The following is a 22,594-nucleotide window of genomic DNA, read 5'->3' on the forward strand; positions in this document are numbered from 1 at the left end:
GGAGGCTGTATGAATGAGTAAGTGAAGTGTCGTCTTCTCGTCAGATCAATGGGAGGTGGGACTTGGGATGTGTTTCCCCCCCAGTGCTCTAGCCCCTGACCTTGCTTCATTTTCCTTCTTAGCACACAGCGTTACCTGGAATGTGTGTATATCTGGGGCCTGTCACTCCCACTGTAATGAAAGCTCTATGAGAAGGATGTGGCCTGTCTTGTCCACTGCTGTATTTCCAGCGTGTAGAACAGTGGTGCCTGGCACATAAGAGGTACTCAATAAATATCTGTTGAATTGTGTCCCCCCAAAAGATGTTGAAGTACCTGTGAATGGGACCTTCTTTGGAAAGAAGGTCTTTGCAAATGATCAAGTTGAGGTCATTAGTGTGGGTCTCAATCAATATGACTGCATCCTTATAAAAAAGGGAAATTTGGGACTTCCCTGGTGGCGCAGTGGTTGGGAGTCTGCCTGCCAATGCAGGGGACGCGGGTTCGTGTCCCGGTCCAGGAGGGTCCCATATGCCACGGAGCGGCTGGGCCCGTGAGCCATGGCCGCTGAGCCTGCGCGTCCGGAGCCTGTGCTCCGCAACAGGAGAGGCCACAACAGTGAGAGGTCTGCGTACTGCAAAAAAGAAAAGGGGGGAAATTTGAAGATAGACACATACAGAGGGAAGAGGATGTAAAGATATAGAAAGAATGTCACCTGCAAGCCAAGGATTACCTGAGACTACCAGAAACTAGGAAGGGCCCGGAACAGCTTTTTCCCTCCCAGCCCCCAGAAGTAACCAACCCCTCTGACACCTTGATCTTAGACTTCAAGTCTTGAGAATTGTGAGATTATAAATTTCTGTTGCTTAAGCCATCCAGTGTGGTCTTTGTTAGGGCAGCCCCAGGAAACTAAGACACCCAGCTTATTCCTTCTGTGGTCCCCTGGGGACCTGTTCACCTCTCCATCCCTCTATTTCCCACATGGCATAATCTATTTTTTAACTGTCTTTCCTACTCTGAGCTCCCTAAAGGCAAGAACTACACCTGGTTCATTCTGTTTTCTAAACCCAGCATGTGTTTTTTTCTTTTTATCTATTGAAAAATGGGTCCCAAGCACCTCTCATGTGCCAGGTATGGGACCAGGCCTGGGGCCAAAAAGATGAAACCCACAGTTTATGCCAAATGCCATGGGAACCTGGGAGAGAGAGAGCTTAGTGTATGACAGGTGGCCAGGGCTCCGTGAATGCCCTAGAGTCCCATAAAAACCACCTCTGCTTTTATTTCACTCTACAAGTTTACAAAGCACATTCACATCCGTTATCTCTTTTTCATACGTCAGCTCAAGTCAACATGAATGTAGAGGGAAAGGCAGCACCAAGTGGTGGTTAGGGGGATGAGCTCTAAAGCCAGGCTGCGAGGTTTGACTCCTGTCTCCATCACTTCCTGCTGTGTGACCCTGGATGAGTTACTAAGACTCACTGTGCCTCAATTTCCTCATTGGTAAAAGGGAGCTCTTAATAGTAACCACTCTTACAAGTTTCTATGAGGACAAAATGAGTTGATACATATGAAGCACTTTGGAAGGTGCCTGCCAAATACAATGTACCTAAGACCCTTTGTTATTTACTGAGCACCTACTATGTGTCAGACCCTGAGCTGACGCTGTGTGGCAGAGGCTGCCAGCTGTCCATTAAACACATGCTCCCCTTCCGGAGCATAGAGCTGTCACAGGGAAGTGTCTGCCCATCCAGGGACTCAATTCCCAGGGCAACTTGCATCTAAGTGGACCAAATGACTAAATTCTGGACAGTGGGATGCAGACAGAAGTGACACACAAACTTGGGGCCCTAGCCCATGAAAAACCCCTACACCATCCTCCATTTTCTCCTCCCCCCACCCCGCCACCAGCCAGATGTTGACACCAACACCCAGGGCAACCTTGGAGCCTCGTGCTGAAGACGGCGGAGCCTGTCAGCCTGAGCCCCCAGTGACTGGTGAAGCACATTCTCCCTGCTGAAACTGGACCTTACATGAGTGAGACATGAGCTTCTATTGTGCTAAGCCACTGCAATTTGGAAAGGTATCTGCTACAGAAGCTAGCATGACCCTTAACTCGCTTAGAATACAAAGACAGATAACACACAATCCCCACCAGAAAATCAGGTGGGACTCCCTGGTCTGGGCTACCTTGATTCTTTTTAATAAGCAATGAAATGTAAGTTTCTGGACACCAAAGAGAGAAACTAAAGTCTGTCCCCTTTCCTCTCTACTCAAGACAATGGGAAAAACTGATTGAGAGATTTACCCACGCTGCTTTCTGCCTTCTGTGGATGACATTTTTTCAAAGGTCTGAACTGACCAGGGACCTCAATGTCTTCTGATTGATCCCAGCTCAGCAGTGGGCAGACATGGGGGTGTGAGAAATGGTGGGCACTGATAGCACCCAGGCCCCTGGCTTTCACCTCTGGAGCACGTTACTTCACCCACATTCCCCCGTGAGAGCTGGTCGCAGGGCTCACCTAATTGTAAGGGGCTGGGAATGCCTTGACCAGGCAGCTGCTCCCCTGTGACAGTTCAGCGCCTCTTGGATGATGCTGAGAAACGCTGCCCTGAAACATGGGCTCCCCCATTTCAATGAGGATGACAGAATCCCCAGAGGGGCAGAGGCCAACCAGACGTGCTCAAGTGCCACAGATAACACGGGCACAGTTACTCTGATAGGCAAGAGGACCCGAGTGCCAATTAGAAGATTTTGTCCCCACTTATGTTTGCTGGTGGCTACATAATCCCAGAGTTTCTAAGAATAAGAGAGGTGAGCAGTGTATTAGCTTCCTAGGGCGCTGTAACAAAGTCCACCAAGTGGGCCCCTTAACAGAAATTTCTTGGCTCACAGTTCTGGAGCCTGGAATTTGGAAATCAAGGTGTCAGCAGGGACAGGCTCTCTCTGAGGGTTCTAGGGAGGAGCCTTCCTTGCCTATTCTAGCTTCTGGTGGCTGCCGGCAATCCTTGGCGTTCCTTTGCTTACGGTTGCATTACTCCAGTCTATATCTCTGTCATCACATGGCCATCTTCCCTCTGTCTGCGTCTGTCTCTTCTCTTTTATAAGGACACCAGTCATATTGGATTAAGGGCCAACCCTCCTCCAGTATGATCTCGTCTTAACTTACATGGTAATTACATCTGCAAAGACCTTATTTCCAAATAAGGTCACATTCAGAGATATCAGGGGTTAGGACTTCAACATAAATTTTGGGAGGCACAATTCAACCTACAACAGGCAGCCTATTAAAGCATTATTGGATCTATTATCGGTAAATAGAGACCTATCTTGAATCATTATGCAAGATAGTCAAAAACTCTCAATTCCCACACCTGAGCCAGTTCACAGACCTGGAACCCTTGAATGAAGAGGGAGCTGGTCTCCTCGAGAAAAAGCTCTGGAACGCTGCCACAAATATACTGGGGATCTTCCTCCAAGGCTCCACAAAATGACATACAGCATTACAGCAAGGTGATCATTCTCTGGGGAGAGGTCCAAACCAGGTCTTCTTTTCTTAACCTTTTCTTTTGAAATAATATTAGATTTACAGAAGAGTTGCAAAGATAGTATAAACTCTCCTATTTACCCTTCCCCCAGCTTCCCCTAATGTCTTACACATCATGGTACCCTTGTCAAAATGAAGAAATTAACACTGATGTAAAACCATTAACAAAACTACAGGCTTTATTCAAACTTAGCTACTTTTCCCACTAATGTCATTTTTTCCTACACAGATCTTTTGGAAAACACTAGATATGGGCTCTGAGTGGATGCTAAGTCCTGAGGATTGGTGGAGTCCATGGTCATTTCTTTTGCTGGGAAGTAAATTCCTTGCTCAGAAGCTAAGAATACCCTGACAATTTTAAGAATCTCCCTGAGTGTACAGATGGGAAAGCTAGCAGAAGCATCATGGGAAGGAAAGGCAAATACATCTTCAGAATATGTGTCTTATCCAGGAAGGACAAGTCTCCACTCCCTCCATGACGGAAGGGGTGTCATATAATCACCCACCAGGCAGGTCTCCCCAGGGAAAGGTGCCACATCAGCAGCTCAGCGTTGATCTCTGCTCTTGGCATCTGTTCCATTGTGACATAATAAACTACCCAACTTAGTAGTAAATAACAACATTTTGTTGGATTTTGTGGGTCAGAATTTGCAGAGGACCCAGCAGGAATTGTTTTTTTCTCTGGTCTACAATGTCTAGGTCCCTCCCTGGGAAGACTTGAACAGCCGGGGGTGACTCAATGGCCAGGGCTGGAATCATTTAAAGGTTTCCTCACTCACATTCTGGTGCTTGGAATAGGATAACCCGAAGGCTGGGCTCAGCTGGGACTCTCAATCAGAGCACCTCGACGTGGCTTCTTTATGTGTGGCTTGAACCTCTCACAGCGTTGCATCTCGGCTTTGAAAGGGAGCATACCAGGAGGGAACATCTGGCAAGCAAGCATTCCAAGAGAACTAGCAAAAGCTGTATGGCCTTTACGACCTAGTCTGAGAAGCCATATAGCATCATTTATGGCATCCTATGTTGGTGAAAGCTGTCATAAGCCCACCCAGATTCAAGGGAAGGGGATAAAGATTTCCCCCTCTCAATGGAAGACGTTTCCAAAATTTTATTTTTTCAGATCATCACAGCAGGTTCTGCACTCAGCACTCTGTTAACCACATCAGCCTTGGAGAGATTCCTGTGTTGCTGAGCACATGCATGGCTTCCATCCCTGCCACCGTGTACCCTGTACATGGGCCCGTAGAGCAAGCACTGGAGTGGCCAGGCAACGAGGCTGACGGACTCCCACAGAAGAGCCATTTCATCCCACTCCTCTGTAGGGGACGCCACTGGTGAGCATTCACATGAGATGCAAATCTTCATACCCTGAATCCATTCTGAGAGGTCCATCCACCCACTTTTCCCCCAAACCTCCTTGTAACCAATCTTCAGGTTTTATTTCCAAGTCACTGAATATCTAGACAAACTGGTAGCCTGTTAGCAACCATCCATGGGTTCATGTAAATTTGTACTCTGGACGTCTCTCAATCCAGACAAAGTGAACAACCCTGTGTACCAGTCAACACTCTGCCCACTGGGAAGATTTTCCTTTACTACCCTTCCCTTCAGGGATCCCTTTGGGTGGGGCTGTAATGCTGCAGCTGTCCACATGGTTGGACATCATATCATGATGGTTGGTGTTGTTGTATCACATACAGCCACCTGTAAACTAAGCCTGAGCTTTTTCTCATCAGTCATGAAAAAAACCCCATGAGACCATAAGTGTGAATTAGAGGAAAGGAGACGATACAGGAGGAGTGGTTTCAAAGGAACCTGAGCCACCTGTGCATGCAACTTATTCATGGTTTTCAACCCTGCTCAAGTTCAAGTCTTCTACATCATTCCTACTCAACAATGTATCACTGCTGGGCATGCCCAACCTTGTGGTTTGGTGGGTCAGATGACTCCAGTCCATGCAATAGATGGACATTCAGTCTCTACCGGGGCCTAGTAGCAAGTGAGAAGTTATTTTTCAAAAGGGAAATAATTATCTACAGAAGAAGGTATGGATTTGCTCTAAAATCCTTGTGGTCTGTGCTGTGACCCTCCTAGTGGTTTGTGCTAGAGTCTCCAACATAAGACCACTATTTGCCACAAACACTTCAAGTGCCATTCTTTGTTGGGTTATAAGATCCAAGTAGGAGAATGTGTGCACTACAGCCTGGAGATGTTTCCAAGCCTTCTCTTGCTGCAACACCCACTCAAAATGGGCAGCCTCAAAATGAGTTCCTCAGTAAACAGGTCAAAGTAACACACTTAGATGTAGTCTATGTAGTCTATGTTGCCTCCAACGTCTAGAAATCCCTGTAAGTATTTGCCTCTTTTTTAATGGGAGGAAGCACAAGGAGCAGCATCTTGTCTTTCATCTTGGAGGTGATATGCTGACACGTTCAAGATCACTGAACCCCCAGAGACTTCACCAAAGTTATAGCCTCCTGAATTTTAGTAGGTTTTCTCATCCACCCTGTTTCAGATAAGACATCTAAAGTACTGGCTGCTTCCTGCTCATCAGATCCAATGACTGTAGATCATCAGTGTAGTGGCCCAGTATGATATTATGTAGAATGTCAGATAATCCAGTTCTGTATTATGGGAGATAACAAGAGTCAGGTAGGTCTGAGGCAAGGCTGTGAAGGTGCACTGCCAGACCTACCTGGGAAAAGCAAAAATGGTACAGGCTCCACCATTATGGGATCCTAGCATTCCAACTGCTGCTAGGGAGACCAGTTCTATAACAGCATTCCTGCCTCAGCATGGCCTACAGAGGACAGTCACTGTTGACCAACTCAATGATGCCTGTCCCTTCTTATTGGCATATTCCTTATCTCCATGATCAACGGAGAACCTTTGGGGTCCTCCAAAGATCAGGTGGTAGGTTTTCTAACCTTACATGGTGGACCCATTTGAGCATGCCCACTTCCCTGAGTCCGTTGATCCCTTCCCCTACAATGTGTCATGGCGATCCTGGCATCTCTACTTTGTTTAATGTGGGCCATGACTTCTTCCAAGTCTCCAAGAACCATAACAGCAGTGGATTAGAACCATCTCTTCAAGCCCTTGCCAGGGTGTTGAATCCTGTTTCAAAAGGGAGCACCCACACTGACAAACTCTCCCTAAACCAATGTTATAGTCTGGTTTTAATCCAGCACCACCATGATTTACTCCCAGGCACAGGCTCCTGAAGTATTTGTCAGTATATGTTATTCAGGTCCTGAAGCACCTTTGCCATATGATCCCTCTCTCTACTTAGCAGGCCAGCACATCCCCAGTAAGGCTATGCAAGCACTTGATCCAGAATAATGGATGGGTGGCCAGGAGGGACACGGGGACAAATCTGGAGGAGAGCAAGCATTGTTTTGTAAGATTCCTACTGCCTCTGGGGCCTCAGCATGGTCTTCAAGCAAGGAGTGGCTCTATCACCCAGTAAGAGGGAGGTGGCCCTTCTGTAGGTCCAGAAAGTTCTGAGGAATCTAGGAGTGCAAGGTTCTCAAGTGCATTTCACCAGTTATCCCCTTCCCAATTCTCAAATTCCTGCTCCTTCCCTATCAGGGCTCTGACTCTGGTGGATATCTTCCTAGACTGAAAATTCAGCCTTCTCTGCTACTCTGCCACTCTCACAATTCAGTTCTGTGCTGATCCTTAGCTATGTCTACCCTCCAGCTCCAGGAGGTAAAGATTTCTTTAAATGCTACCAAGAAGCTCTTCTGGGACTTCCCTGGTGGTCCAGTGGTTAAGAATCTGCCTTCTAATGCAGGGGATGCTGGTTCGATCCCTGGTCAGCAAACTAAGATCCCACACGCCATGGGGCAACTAAGCCCACGCACCACAACTACTGAGCCCAGGTGCTACAACTAGAGAGCCCACGTGCCTCAACAAAGAGCTCGCGTGCTGCAATGGAAGATCCCTCGTGCCACAACTAAGACCTGACACAGCAATAAACAAACAAACAAACAAATAAAATATTTTTTTTAAAAAAGGAAGCAGCAGCTCTTCTACTTCTGAGACTTGTTCTAGTGGAAGAACCACCGGCTTCCACTAAAAAAAGGATGACACAGAGGGCAGAATAGAGCCCAGAGGGTAGAGCCTAAAGCTTTGCACAGTCCTAAGAAGCAGCACTGGTCCCTAATCAAGAGAGGGAGACATATGCCCAGCTGGCTTTCAGAATTTTTAGGGAACAGAGGCCACATGCCTTGTTACCCCTCTTTGAACGGGAATGTTATTACGAGCACCCTATGTCTATCTCACCCCTGTATGTTTGGTTTGTAATTGGCAGGTAACTTACCTTTAAAGGTGTGCAGATTGAGAGGACCTTGCACCTGATGAGGCACCTTTTATTGATTTAGATGATGAGATCCGGGAGCTCAAGCCTGAACCTGATGCTGTAATGGGATGAAACTTCAGTGATTCCTGGAAGATAAATGACTTTTGCATGTGGAAGGAATCTAGAGAATTTATGAACAGAGATTAGACTGTGGCAATTTTCACTTTTCTTTTTTTTGTTGTTGAAGTATAGTTGACTTACAATGTTAGTTTCTATTGTACAGCAAAGTGAATCTCATATATATATTATATATATATATTTCTTTTTCATATTCTTTTCCATATGGTTCATACAAGATATTGAATATAGCTCCTTGTGCTATACAATAGGACTTTGTTGTTTATCTATTCTACATATAGTAGTGTGTACCTGTTAATCCCAAACTCCTAATTTATTCCTCCCCCATCCCCATCCCCCTTTGGTAACTGTATGTTTGTTTTCTATGTCTGTGTCTGTTTCTGTTTTTTAAATAAGTTCATTTGTATCATATTTTAGATTCCACACATAAGTGATATCATATGACATTGATATTTGTCTTTTTCTGTCTGACTTCACTTAGTATGATAATCTCTAGGTCCATCCATGTTGCTGCAAACGGCATTATCTCATTCTTTTTTATGGCTGAGCAGTATTCCATTGTATTTATACACATCTTCTTTATCCATTCATCTGTTGATGTACACTTAGGTTGCTTCCATGACTTGGCTGTTGTGAATAGTGCTGCTATGAGCACTGGGGTGCATGTATCTTTTAGAATTCAAGTTTTCTCAGGATATATGCCCAGGAGTGGGATTGTTGGATCATATGGCAACTCTATTTTTAGTTTTTTAAGGAAACTCCCTACTGCTCTCCACAGTGGCTGCTAGACTATGGCAATTTTAAAACATGACCTCCAAATTTTTTGGTACTCCTCCTTTAGGATGGGGCAAAGCCATGTCCCCTCCCCTTAAATAGGGGATCTGTGACTGCTTGACCAGTAGCATAGGATGGAAGTGACACTCAGCTTCTGAGCCCACACTTTAAGCAGGAGCTTCCATTTCCTGTCTCTAGGAACACCGTGGTAGGTGGAGTAATGGCCTCAAAGATGTCCACACCCTACTCCCTGGAACCTATAAATATGTTGTGTTACCTGGCAAAAGGAACACCGAAATGAAGTAAGGATTTTAAAACATGGAGATGATGTTGGGTGACCCAGGTGATTGGGCCCAATGTATTCACACGGACCCTTAGGAGTGAAGGAGGCAGCAGAAGAGTGGGTCAGAGCAATGTGGCAATGGAAGAAGAGGCAGGAGGATTTCAAAGTATAAGAGGGATGTGTTGACTCACTGTCCTAGGCTTTGAAGATGGAGGAGGAAGGCTATACGAGCAAGAAATGCATGTGGCTGGCGTCTCCAAGCTGAGATCGGCCCTCAGCTGCCAGCCAGCTGGGAAATGGGGATCTCAGTCCTTCAGCTGCAAGGGACTGAATTCTGCCAACAGTCTGAAAGAACAAGGACATGGATTCTCCCCTAAGAGCCTCCAGAAAGGAATGCAGCCCTGCCGAGACCCATATTAGACTTCTAACCAAGGAACCGTGAGATAATCAATTTCTGTCATTTTTAGCACTATTGGTGGCAATCTGTTACAGCAGCAACAGAAAACTAATGTAAAAGCTCACCCTTGAATCCCAGCTACTATGCCATGAGGACACCCAAGCTGCACATGAAGAGGTCCAGGCGGAGTGAAACTGGCGGCCAGCACCATCTCGCCAACCACGACGAAACCACCTTGGAAGTGGACCATCCAGTCCCAGTTGAGTCACTCCATGCATAACAAGCTGTTCCTATCAATTCCTGCCCAAATTTCAGATTCCTGAGCAAAATAAAGGGTGGTGGTTGTCCTAAGACACCTAGTTTTGGCATGGTTTGTTATGCAGTGATAGGTGATAACCAGAACATACAGACAGATGCACATGGAAGTCAGCCCAGGGTATGAGAAGGAACCCCAGGTTTTGTGGCAGCGCCATGACAGGGATGGAGGGATTACGAGGAGTCCTGCTGGTCCTGAGAGAGAGTGGGGATCAGGCTGCGGACTGGGCGCGCAGGAGCAAGGGAAACAATGAGCTGAGTGAACTCCAGGGTCCACTCCTACCCTTGAGTGTGGGCTGGGGAGGGACCAAGTTCCTGACTTCCTTTTGGACTCTATTTTTATACATAAAGGAACATTACACACACTCTTTTGTGTCCATACGTCCTAATACAATTTTTTTTAATGAGGAACACAACTGAACATCATGAGCCTGGAGAATTCTTCAGTGGAGTTTTGCTGTAAAGGGGACCCAAAAAGTGGTTAATAACTGGAGAAGCGTGAGGGAGCCCTATCTTGGGTGTTTGTTTGAAAATGGTAAATAGTACAACACATTTGTATGTGAAAAGGAATGATGCATCTCAAGGCATCATGAATATACCCAAAGTGAGGTATAACAAGGTTTGCCAAAGCTACAGCTCTACTAAAAGCTAGTTGCTCACATTGCTTTAGAAATAAAATAGTTACACATTACATTTCTGCCGAATTGGGAAAATCCCATTCCTCAACTTCAGAACTGAATCCGAGAGACTTAGAAGAGATCTTTGTGGCCTTTTTAGGAATAATTTACTCTTCTGTTCAACTCCCAATCTTCCCTTGACCCGGAGCCTGCAATTTGGCTTCTTTCAAATTAGTCCTTAGTGTATGCGAAATATTCCTGATTGTTATTTATTTTTATGAATTCTATGTAAACATTTCTTAAAATCTACCAAGCTCTTTCCCACCTCAAGAAACAATGAGCTGAATCAAAGTCTTTAAAATATCTTTAAGTGAAGGGCAGTTATCCTAACTGTGGCCACGGAAGAGGGAATCTAATAACCCCTATTACCTAGGACCACCCCGCCCCACCGCCCCAAATGATTCTACTTATAAAGATGTGGCTCTTAGCTTTTCCCTCGATTGCTTTCCACTGTATTTCTCTTGTGCTTAAGCATAGCCAGAGACCTTTTCTTGTTGTTGTTGTATAAAACCAAAGAACCCTGAGACAGCCAGGATGTTAAATGCTATAAAGTCTCCTAGAAAGACCACTGCCTCCCAAGCTAGGTCCCAGACACAGATTTGGAGGGAGCCTCAATCTGGTTTTTACCCTAGGGAGCTAAGTTCAATACTGCTATCTCTGTGTTCCCTAACAATTCGAACATTCTAGCTTCTGCAGAGACATCTCTGCCCAAAGTGATTGAAACAGGATAGTTCTGGAACAAGGCTGCACGTTAGAATCACCTGGAGGACTCTTCACAAGACAGCCTTGTCACCAGCTGCAATGGGAACCTCTGAGCAGCAGGCCTGAGGCAACCAGTGTGCAACCCGGGTGGAAGACTCGGTCTTGACACTTGGGATTGTCAGTCAGGGACATTTTTAAGAGCACACACTTGCTTCTACCATATCCCTGACTTTCACGATAAACATTCACAACTGTTAATTCCGTTATTCATTACTATTCTGAGTGGATGCTCCTCCCACAGGCTTGTTTAGAAGCAGCAACAACACTGCTTGACACAGTTTTTATTTAATAATTATAACAAGGGCTTCCCTGGTGGCGCAACGGTTGAGAATCTGCCTGCCAATGAAGGGGACATGGGTTCGAGCCCTGGTCTGGGAAGATCCCACGTGCCGCGGAGCAACTGGGCCCGTGAGCCACAACTACTGAGCCTGTGCATCTAGAGCCTGTGCTCCGCAGCAAGAGAGGCCGCGATAGTGAGTGGCCCCTGCTCACCGCAAGTAGAGAAAGCCCTCGCACAGAAACGAAGATGCAACACAGCCAAAAATAAATAAATAAATAAATTTTAGAAAATAATTATAACAATAGGAAAAGACCCACAAATAATCTGTACAGCACTTATTTAATGGGCACAGGGACCAGGCATGATCCTGTTTAAACAAATTTATTCAGATGTCTCTTTGTAACAGGATCATCTCCTTACCACCCTAGCTATACCACAGTATCAGCACTTGGCTAACTGGGTTCTAATGACTGTATTACACAGAAAATCCCAGCCTTAGGTTTCTATCCAAGTATCAACAGTAAAACTACTTTGCAAGAAAAGAAAAATGGAAGGAAGGGAGGGAGGGAAGGAAGGATTTCTTGCAGAATCTGCCCAAGGACTCTGTGGGAGTTGTCACGGGAGTACGTCCCTTGCCCCCCACCAAGTTCCCTCCAGAGGGTCTGAATCAGTGCTCTCTCTAATCCTACTTCCTGGGTTTGCAACCTCAGCCTTGCACTGGACCCTCACATCACTGACTGACTTGGCCACCTGATTCTGACCTTCGCCTGACTTTGCTCCTTACTTTAAATGACTCTCTCTATACACCCTCACAGGCATATGTACATGAACTGAGCTTGATTCTGTTTACCAATCATGCCTGCCTCTTCCCATTCCTGCTCTTTGATCTACTTTGTCTTTCATTCCCTCTCCATTACCATTTATTGAGTGAGCACCTACTGTGTGCCAGGCACTGTAGTAGGTGTTTCATAAACATTATTCTTATCACCCGCAACCCAACAACACAGACATTGTTCTTGCCTCACAGCTGGAGAAAGACTAACTGCTACTCAAGGTCAAGATTAACTACTACTGCAGGGTGTGATCCGAGCCAGACACAAGTGTTGACTGAAACATATCATCACCTGAAGTCCCTTGGGGGTGGGGAGCGCAGAAACCAACATAAGGTACTTAAAATGTCACAATACTTACGATGTTTAGGTTTAATGTAAACATATTTGCATTTGAAAGTGCAAATACTGTCTTCCATTGGTCTTTGAAAAGCAGAGTAGCCTTCTCTAAAAAGAAGCCTTATTTCTATAGTGAAAGTGCTAATAGCTGAAGACAGAAACAATTCCAAAGTTTGTATTACCAAAACCCACAACAAGGTTATAGAAATACTTTATTTAAATATTAAGAAAAAAATTACACGTACTTAAGATGATTAAAAGTTCATATGTTAAACAAATGCTAAAAACCCAGTAATTTACACAGTGATAAATCTTAAGTGATGGGAAAACACAAAATCCTTTCAACTGGTCCTCCTCCTAACAAAACTATTATAAAAATGGTATTATATAGGAATTGCTGAAGTTGGGTTAAAGGCACATGACACTATCATTCCTTTATATACACAGCCAGTCATCTCATACACTGAACTGTTCCCCCTTAAATGGAAGAGTGAACAACTTCTCTACACTATCGGGAGTACATTATGCATCTCTAATGAAAATTCATTTAAATTTTTATACTAACAGTTTCTCCAATGATCCAAACAGATTAACACTGCAAATTAGTTATTTGTCTTGAATAGAATATTTCTACTTTGAATCTGAAAAATTCGATAATGAGTTTAGGAATATGCAAATGAAATATAATTTATTCTGATTTCAACTACAGAGCTATAAAGTTACAATTCTTCCAAGGAAACCATTCACTTCATAGATGCAAAAACACACTGTAGCTTTTCCATTATGTCTGCGGTGCTTTCAGCTAGCAGGATATTAATCATTCACTTTAAACTGACATGTCCTTACACCTGAAAGAAAACCCAAGCGAGACATTCTATCTCAGGCTGTTGGATTTAATATTAAAAAGCACAGTTCAATCTCCCTGCTTACAACATTCTCTGGCTCTCTGTTACCAATTATAAGTTGATGTCGGCAGTAAGTCAAAAGCTCCTGAACACGTGGAAAAACTCAACACTGAACAGCCAGAGATTCAAAGGAGACAGGGTCAGATGAGGGAATGCTCCTGTGGCGACAGGTCAACAGGGACAGAGGACATACTGTGAGAGTCCAAACGGTCCTAGACACAGCACAACATGTGGAGGGGACTCTGCACATCAGCATGTGTGTGCTAGCAGCTATTTTCAGACTAGCAACAATGAGAGGACATCCATTTCTTCTTTACTTTCCTTTAAAACTCCAAAGGGAGAACATGCTGTCTGTGAGCTGAAATGTCAGTTTTCTTTTGCACCCATAACTGAGTGCATTAACTTTTTCTTCTCTGGGTCTCAGTTTTCCAAGTTTACTTCTCTGGGTCTCAGTTTTCAAGTTTACAAGTAAGTAAACTGACATAGATTATAAATCATAAATCATAGTAGATTTTCTCCAAGTTCTAACATAAGCAACATGAAGAGAGGGACCGTCTGTCTTTTTCACCATGTCCCTAAGCATGTACAGTGAGTACTCTGAACACAGATTTATTCAATAAATGAGTTATCTGACAATTAGCAAATAGGCCCCATTGTGAAGGCAGCAGGCCCAGGGACACAGTGGTCTCTGGGGAAGCAGAAATTCTATAAATAACATGGAAGGAAAAGGCTGATGTGCCATCCATCAGATTTTTATGAGGCAGCCAGGACAGTTAGAAAACAGATTTTTCTTCTCAACTGGGTAAAATTGCCCATTCTTCCCATATTCCCATTAACTAAGAACGATCTAGCCAATAGTCATCTGTATAGAAGTAGATGGAAGTCTACTGCAATAGAAAATGGATCAATGTGTGAACTTATCCATATTGGAAGGTGCAAATACTCTCTTCATGAGATCTTGGAAGGTCAGGGTGCCTTCTCTAAAAAGTAGTCACTTAGAACTAAATTATGCAAATGGAAAGGGATCACAGTCCCTTCTACCTCAGAGTTCAATGGATGAACAACTCTCATGTAAACATGACCGAAATAATTTACTAGTCCGTTATTGCTATGTCCACTAAAAATTATCATGAAAGACTTTTTCAAATGCATTCATTATTAGAAATACCATTCCAGAAATCTTACCTTTAGAAATCATCCAAGGAGTGAGATCAACATTACAACCCCCATAAACTGGGTAAACAACAGCAGTGGAGTGAAAAATGACCACACATGCCATAAAGCAACATTGAAGCTGAAAAGAAAAGGACAAAATAGCCACACAGTTCACAACTATAGCTATACTCTATACAACTATATTCTACTGTAGAATCTAGATTTAAAGGACTCACTTTTACCCGGTTTGGGAAAGTTCATTCAGCCAGTAACTTTCTATATATAAATCATGTTTCTCAGATATGTGATTTAGCCAATATTGGAAATATCACAATTTCTTCAAAAAGTACTCAGAACTGGAATCACTAAAGCTCCTCTAACGAGAGCTGGCCTGGCTTAACAGAGACTTCAGTCTCTTAACATTAGTATCTGTAAAGGAACATGAAATAAAATGACTACAGCCTGCTTTTACGATCTCACACACTACCAAACTATAATGGTTAAAAAAAAAAAAAAATAGACGGTTAAAGTATTTTGCTGTTAGAAACAGAATGAAAAAGTAATCATTTATAAGCTGCTATTAAACTTTCCATTGAGAAAAACACTATTCCTGTCACCAAGGTAAGAATAACACACTTTCTAAGTGCAATGATTTTTATGAACTGAATTTTTAAGAGCAGAAGTTAATAAAGGAAAATTATAGTCAATTAAATAAGTGTTTCAGATAGTTAATGACTAACATAATATTTTGAGAAGTAGAAATTTAAATAGCTATAATCCTATTGTTCTAAAACATACAATATTTCTGGGGGTGACGTTAGCCTTATAAGAAATTGTAAAATAAGACAACTGTCTACACTCGTCACTGAAGGGTTAATAAAAAACCACATCACAATGCAACATATGTCAAACACCCATAAACTTCAACTACAGAAAATACATAATAGAAAAAATACATTTAAACTGAATGTGTACAAAGGTGTGTGGTTTTCCCCAAATTAAAATGCAATTAATATAAAGAGAGAAAAAAACCTAAAAGGCCATACACAATGTTCAGTGTAGTTTTCTCTCTGGTTGGCAGGATCATGGGATTTACTTCGTGTTTTTCTGTAATTTACAGATTTTTCTTTAATGAGCAAGTTATAAAATACTTCTATAAACATAAAAAAAACTTTTCATTGAGAACCTCTTAGCTTATGTAAAATGATGTTAATTGTGGCATTATTTATAACAGCGAAAGAATAAAAAAAACAGGGAGCTGGTTAAATAAATCATGGTATGTCCATGCAGTGATAATGATGTAACTGTTAAAAAGAATGAGACACATCTATATGTACTGGTATGGAAGAATTCCAAACTCAATTTAAAAAAAAAAAAAGATCACTCTGGAAAAACAGTTTGGCACTATTTATTGGAGTTGGAGGTATGCATACCCGATGAGCCAACGATTTCCCTTCTAGAGATATGTATATATGTATGCATGTACATGTACATCCAACAGAAACATGCACAGGCACACAAGACATACACAAGAATGTTCTTAACAGCATCACTCATAATAACCCCAGACTGGAAACAATCCAAATGCTATCAACAGCAGAACAGATAAACTGGGATTTGGTTATAAGATGGAATGCTGAACAACAATGAAAACGAGCAACTGTTATGCACAATATGGATGAATCATACATAATGGTGCATGTAAACAGTCAAATGTAAAAGAATACATACTATATGAACCCATTTCTATAAGAGATGCAAAAGAAAGCAGTTACCATGAAGGTGGGGACAGTGTTTACCTGCGGGCAGGAATGAAGGTAGAGTGACTGGGAGGGGGCATGGAAAGGGTTAGAGGGGGCCGGCACAGATCTCTTGACCTCGTTAGGGTTTACACCAAGGCTCACTGCATAATTCAGCTGTACATTTTAGATTCTTCCACTTTTCTGTCTGTATTATACTTCACAATGAAAATGATTTAAAAAGCAAAATGCAATATATATATATAGCATGTCACCATTTGTATTTTAAATAACTAAATATATAAGTAAAGAAAGATACTACTGAAAAGGGAATCAAGGAGACTGTTTTCCCATTATTCCCTTTTTTTTCCCTCTTGAATTTTGTACCACGTACCTCATTACCTGATCAAAAAAATTTTCATTCCAAAGGTAACTTACCAAATTCCTGCTACAATAAAAGTAGCAGTTGTAATAGGTATCAACGTTGGATACTTGATATCATAATCTTCAATTCCACAATACCATTCCAGATAGACTATGCAGTAAAATGCAATCGATAAGCTAACAAGCAACAAGGCACCGCCAAACAGAAACCAACTGTAGAGACAAAAATAATACCCTTCTATTATCCTCTTTTACATCCTCTGCAGCCTAATAGTAAATAATCTTTTCTGACACATCTGAAATGTGACATAGCCTCATATCATTGCTGGCTTACCATACCAATGGCAGTGATCCCATTTTTGACAGTGCATGTATCTGACAAAGGTTTTGTAAGTTTACCTTTGAATACAGGTGATTTGAATTTTGAGTCCTGTCCCATAACACAGGACCTACCAGCCAGGTATGACTCGGCCCTGCTACTACAGAAAGGAAGCATCTGAACTTATTGAATCAGAATTTCTATGCCTATCTTTAGAAAGATGTTATTTGCAATTTTGCTCCAGACTGTGTGCAGCATACCTTGGGTCTAGACAATATAAACTAATAAAGGCTCTTCAGATACCTGAAGCTGCCTAGAAATTCAGTGATTGTTAAGCAAATATATACACAAAAATCAAGTAGTTTAAAAAAAAAAGTGCTAATTGACAGCACTTAACAAATCAGGTATCTTAAGAGTTTTCATTAATAGACTAAATGTCTATTTCTAAGAAGAATATCAACAGGGGAAGGGGCAGAGGCACCCACAGGTACTCAGCCCCAGCTTGCAGGAGGTCTAGATCTAATAGGAGGCGGGCAGGTAAAGATGAGAGTGAGACACGTGAGAGGATGAAAAAGACAGACTCTAAACACACACACACACACACACACACACACACTTTCATAAACTAACCGACAAAAAAGGACGTCTTCTTTAAACATACAGGAAAGCGAGCGGCTTTCTGGTTGTTTCTGAAGTTTTGAGTGTGAGAGAAATAAAGATTTCAACAGATGCCATCAACTCCTCCAAGTTACGCGGGGTTTCTTGAAATACTGAATATCAATTTGGAAGGAGTTAATTCATATTGCCTCTCGTAAAAGATTTCCAAATGAAACCCTCCCGTTCCTAGAATATCTCCAGTCCTCCCCCAAGGGACAATGGCTTTTTGCTCCTTCCAACTCCACACGAGACCTGGCTCAGTGTGTGTGAGGAAAAGCTCATCAGCCCCTTCCTTCCAGCCCCTGCGGGTCATGGGAGGAGGCCAGATTTGGAAAATCAGAGCAATGAACCCTTTTCGAGAAAGCAGAAGGCAGCCTGCACGGACTGCCTCTGGGTAGCGCTCTCCCGCCACAGCTGCCCCAACTCCCCGCTGCTTACCGAGGCCTCAGCAAGAATGCAACACTACTCTACTCAAAATCCTCAGCCTTCGGCCATGCGTTTCTGTCTCTTTTCCTCTAAGATGACACTTCTTTGAGGACAGGCCTATGACTCCCACTTTCTTTTCATGCCCCCCAGTCCTGGTCTGGAGGCTGAGTCCAGGCTCTGTCCCATACCACCGGTGGGCTACTGGGTGCCACTACTCCTGTGGGCGCCCCCAAACACCTTACAGTGTAGTGAGCTATTCCTTACCTCACCATCTCCTTTAACTACTAAGAATACTTAGTATTCTCATATACAAGGATACATAGGACACAAATGGATAAATCCTCTCATCTCTCCTGAAACCTCAAAAAGGCCTACCTCCTGAGGCTGGGCTGGACTGGGTGCCCCTTCTAGGTGCACTCACGGCATCCTGCACATACCCTCGTACACGCAAACAGTACGCACCACATGACTTACTCATCTATCACAGCCTAAAATGAGCTGGTGGAGGGTGAGAAACGTGCCTTGTTCATCACTGTCACCATAACTGGATACATCTTAGGCTCTCTTGAGATATTTCATGAACGAAGCAGCAGGTGCTACTGATGGTGTCTGAAACAACCATCCCTTCTTTTCCCAGCCCAAGTTCTAGACCAATTGAAAGACACAAAGAAACCAAACTGATAAAGACCAACTGTCAGCTTTTTTACTGATAGAGCTACGAAAAGAAGTCAGTTTTGGTGAATGGTGACAACGTGCTTCCTCACACCGAAACCCAGAGACAGACTTACCCACTGGGTTTCAAGTCACAGTGAAAACCTAGAGACCTTCTCATGTCAGGGTCGCCCCATAAAACAATGGTGCAGAAAAGCAGCCCAGAATCTGTGCTTCCCATGGGCAGCTGGCTCCCAAGAGGAAGAAGGTGCTGAGCTACGTGTCTGGTTCTTCATCCCAAACTCTATCAGGAGTTCTAGCACCTCCCAGGGAAGAAGCCAGTGAGGGTAAGGGCCAGAAGATGGGAGTGTTTAGGGAAAGCTCTTGCTTGTGGAAGTAAGGAACGGGAACAAGCTCTCTCTCTCCCATAGTTTACATAACATCCCCCACCTCGCCTGCTTTCCCCAGACCACCTGCTCCCTCACTCTCCTCAGGCGCCCCTCCAGCAGTCACTGCTCTTCCTGAGGGCCTCTGCGGGACAGACTGTGTGTCCCCCAACCCCCAACGATATCATCGGATCAAACAGTCCCGTCTGCACCTTTCTAGCCCTGCTGGTACTTCCAAACAATTACACTTGCACTTTAAGCAAACCACCCCTCTCGATGCCGCTCCGATGCTCACCAACACCTCTCCCTCTTTTTCTGTTATCTAGGGGCCTCCAGAACACTCTCCAACGTTCAGTGAGGACTCAGGAGTGTGATGAACAACCTTCCCCTCCGCGTCAACTCCTAGATTATACTGAAGAGATTTCAATCCTCATGAACGATGGACTATTTGACATCCTGCCTCAAAGCTCCTGACTCCTCTCACCAGTGACCGCAACTCTAATTCAGTCACAGCCTGTACATGTAGTTAACTTGTTGGCTGTAACTATTCTCTGAAAACGAGCTCTGAGGCCCAATTCCCACCCACCACAATTCTCACTCCCTCCTCCCAATGCTCGTGTACTTGATCTTCTTAAAGACCTTCAATCATTCTCTCTGCATGGTTTACAAATGGATTAGGTCCTTCTTAAATTCACTACCGTCCTCATCCTACAAAACATCTGTGCTGAAAAAGCCCACTGAAATAATTTCCAGCCTCACCCACTCTGCGGTACGTGCCCAGAACACACACTCTCTTTTTCAACTCTGCGTCACCAGCACCTCCAACACCATGCCCGGCAGAAAGTAGGTGCCTACTAAACATCTGAAGAATTCGGCTCACAAAACGTGAAAAATAAAACACGGGTGTTTAACTTACGAAGCAATAAAGTTTTCTTACCTGCTGGTGTGAAAGTTTTCTTTAACGGTTTGAAAGAAATCGACATAATAGGTCACAGCAATGGATGCCAAAATCCAGAATCCAGAATGGATATTAAGTCTTGGAAGAGGTTTCTCCTTTTTCTCAACAGGTGTAGAGGTTTCTGCAAATAACGGAGAGTTCAACTTATGAAGTAACCATTAACTTCACAGGAAGAATTATACCTTTTTTTTTGGTCACGCCGTGCCGCTTACAGGATCTTAGTTCCCCAACCAGGGGCTGAACCTGCTCCCTCGGCAGTGAAAGCGTGGAGTCCTAACTACTGGACTGCCAGGGAATTCCACCCCCCCCCTTTTTTTTTAATTACACCTATTTTAAGTCAAATAAAATAATTTCCTAGAGCTTTCTAAGAACCACATTCTCTCCCATTAGAGTACCAATTTCTTCTGTAAAACCACCAAAATAGGTTTATATTTTTAGAAATAATTAATAGGAGCCTGCCATAAAACCTGTCCAATATAGTCAATTTTTTTGCCGCTAAATGAGTTTTGCAACCAAATTTATTTATATAGTCTTTTGGAAAGAATAATGCCATCTGGTAGTATAGGAATTTTAATGCTATGCTTCACATATAGTCTAGGAAAGTGATTAGTCCTGTTAATTAAGAAAAATGCAAGTGGCAAACATTAGAACACAAAATGGACTTGATTTTCCAAAAACACTACTTACAAGTACATATTTTAATTTTTTAAACAAACACAACCTTTTGGGGCAGCTCAAAAGTGGAAAGGGCACACTGGAGGTCCAGTCCCAACATGGTACTGTCTTAGACAGGTGATGGACAAGCCAAATTCCTGCCATTTGGGACCCAATCTGAAAGAATGGGTTAAATGGGGTCTAACAAGTTCCTCATGTGACTGACATGCCCTCTCTCTCAGTTCATGTGAGAACCACTAGTATGTAGCCAAGGTTCCCGAGCTTTCAGCTGACCATCAGAATTCCTGGGAAGCTTATTCATAATACAAATTCTGCGAGACACCCTCGAAATTTATAAACCAGCATGCCTGCGCATGATGTTTTCTGCGTTTACTTTTTAAAAGTAATAAATACACAAGATTTACAACATACAGGACAAAAAGATCTAAGGCGAAATCTCTCTCTTTACCCTTAACCCCAGTTCCCCAGAGCCAAAGCAACTACCAGTAATAACGTCTACTGAATTCTTGCATATTCTATGCATCTACAGGTGAACACACACCGCATGGTATCTGGTTTGAACACAAATGGTGGCATACCATACGTTGTTCTGCGCCTCCCTTTAAAAAGCATCCACATTGGTACATAAAAGTCGGCCTGCTGTCATGTATAAACAGCCAAGTGTATTTAACCAGCTCCCTGCTGACGGACAATTAGATGTTTCCAGTCGTTCGCTATTACAAGCAAAGCTGAGATGAAAGACTTTGCACACACGCCCTTGTGTACTGCTACGAGTACGCTCCTTTGTTAGGTTCTTAGAAATACAATCTGCGGATATTTTTTATTTTAATGGATATTGCCAAACAGGTGTTAAACCAGCTCTCCTGGGAATCCTGAAGACCAAGATGCGCAGGACTACCTGATCTCTAAGGGTCTTTTACGACAGTAAATACCCGACTTGCAAAACTACTTGGTAAGCCTTGAAAAAACGAAACCCGGTCCCTCCTGACTGGGTAGGGCTGCGAGAGGCCCGCGGGGCCGGCCGTGTCCGGCGCCTCGCCTCCGGGAAACTCGGCGCGACTCGGAGCGCGCCAGCGGGGGTGCCTCACCCGGCCCGGCGTAGCCCTCGCGGTCCACGTGGACCGCCGCGTCCCGCGGGAACAGGTATCTCCGCCGGAGTCGCTCCCGAGCCTGTAGAGCGTCCATCTTAGCACCGCCCAGAAACTGGGCGGTAGTGACGTCAAGCCTACCGGAACTTCCGGCATCGGTTCGCCGGGGGAGGGAGGGATTTCCTTTTGTGAAGGAGAGAGACTATGTTGTCTTCGTGGTTTTAGTTCGTCAGAACGTATGGAGGGTTTGGCTTTACTATCTTAGTGCTCAAATCCGCAAACATGATTTGAACTTCAAAATAGTTATCCTTCCCCACCTAAAGATATCCAGTTTGTTCCGAACTACGGAAGCCCAGAAGGGTCAAGCTCACTGATGCCGGCGAATGCGCGCGGGCGGGTGTGCGAGGCCCTACGGGGGCATTTCGTAGCTTTTGTGCTCTGCGTCCTGAACCCCGTGGCTCCTGTATGCCCAAAGCATCTCAGCCCCCAGCTTCTTTCCTCCTCCTCCTCAGGAGTCGCCCAGCTAGACTTGAAAGAGTCAGAGGCCACCCAGGAGGAGGAAAGGACCGCTGGGCCGGGCCCGGAAACCTGCGGTGGAGTCGGCCTGGCGCTGACCGCTCGGGTGGGCTC

At 43.9% G+C, this 22,594-nt stretch overlaps 1 protein-coding gene and 1 pseudogene across 1 annotated transcript; one reads left to right on the plus strand and one right to left on the minus strand.

Annotated features, from left to right (window-relative positions):
• Positions 1 to 12,820: 12,820 nt before the first annotated feature.
• Positions 12,821 to 22,077, minus strand: TMEM128 (transmembrane protein 128). The gene is made up of 5 exons (XM_060086850.1): positions 21,965 to 22,077; positions 20,181 to 20,322; positions 16,859 to 17,017; positions 14,712 to 14,820; positions 12,821 to 13,469 (listed from the first exon to the last, which is right to left on the minus strand). Exons 1-4 carry the CDS (start codon positions 22,059 to 22,061, stop codon positions 14,721 to 14,723), a joined length of 498 nt encoding a protein of 165 aa, XP_059942833.1. The 5' UTR covers positions 22,062 to 22,077; the 3' UTR covers positions 12,821 to 13,469; positions 14,712 to 14,720.
• LOC132488124 (transmembrane protein 126A-like) lies at positions 17,146 to 17,440 on the plus strand (annotated as a pseudogene).
• Positions 22,078 to 22,594: the final 517 nt, after the last annotated feature.

This window comes from Mesoplodon densirostris, chromosome 1 (genome assembly GCF_025265405.1).
Source record: "Mesoplodon densirostris isolate mMesDen1 chromosome 1, mMesDen1 primary haplotype, whole genome shotgun sequence".
Classification (NCBI taxonomy): Eukaryota; Metazoa; Chordata; class Mammalia; order Artiodactyla; family Ziphiidae; genus Mesoplodon; species Mesoplodon densirostris.

Excerpts from the sequence above, each read along its gene's own strand:
- TMEM128 (XM_060086850.1), bottom strand. The coding sequence starts at position 22,061 with ATGGACGCTCTACAGGCTCGGGAGCGACTCCGGCGGAGATACCTGTTC. Across the intron at positions 20,323-21,964 it reads CGAGGGCTACGCCGGGCCGG|AAACCTCTACACCTGTTGAG; the intron begins GTGAGGCACCCC and ends CGTTATTTGCAG. Across the intron at positions 17,018-20,180 it reads GAAAACTTTCACACCAGCAG|TTGGTTTCTGTTTGGCGGTG; the intron begins GTAAGAAAACTT and ends TTGTCTCTACAG.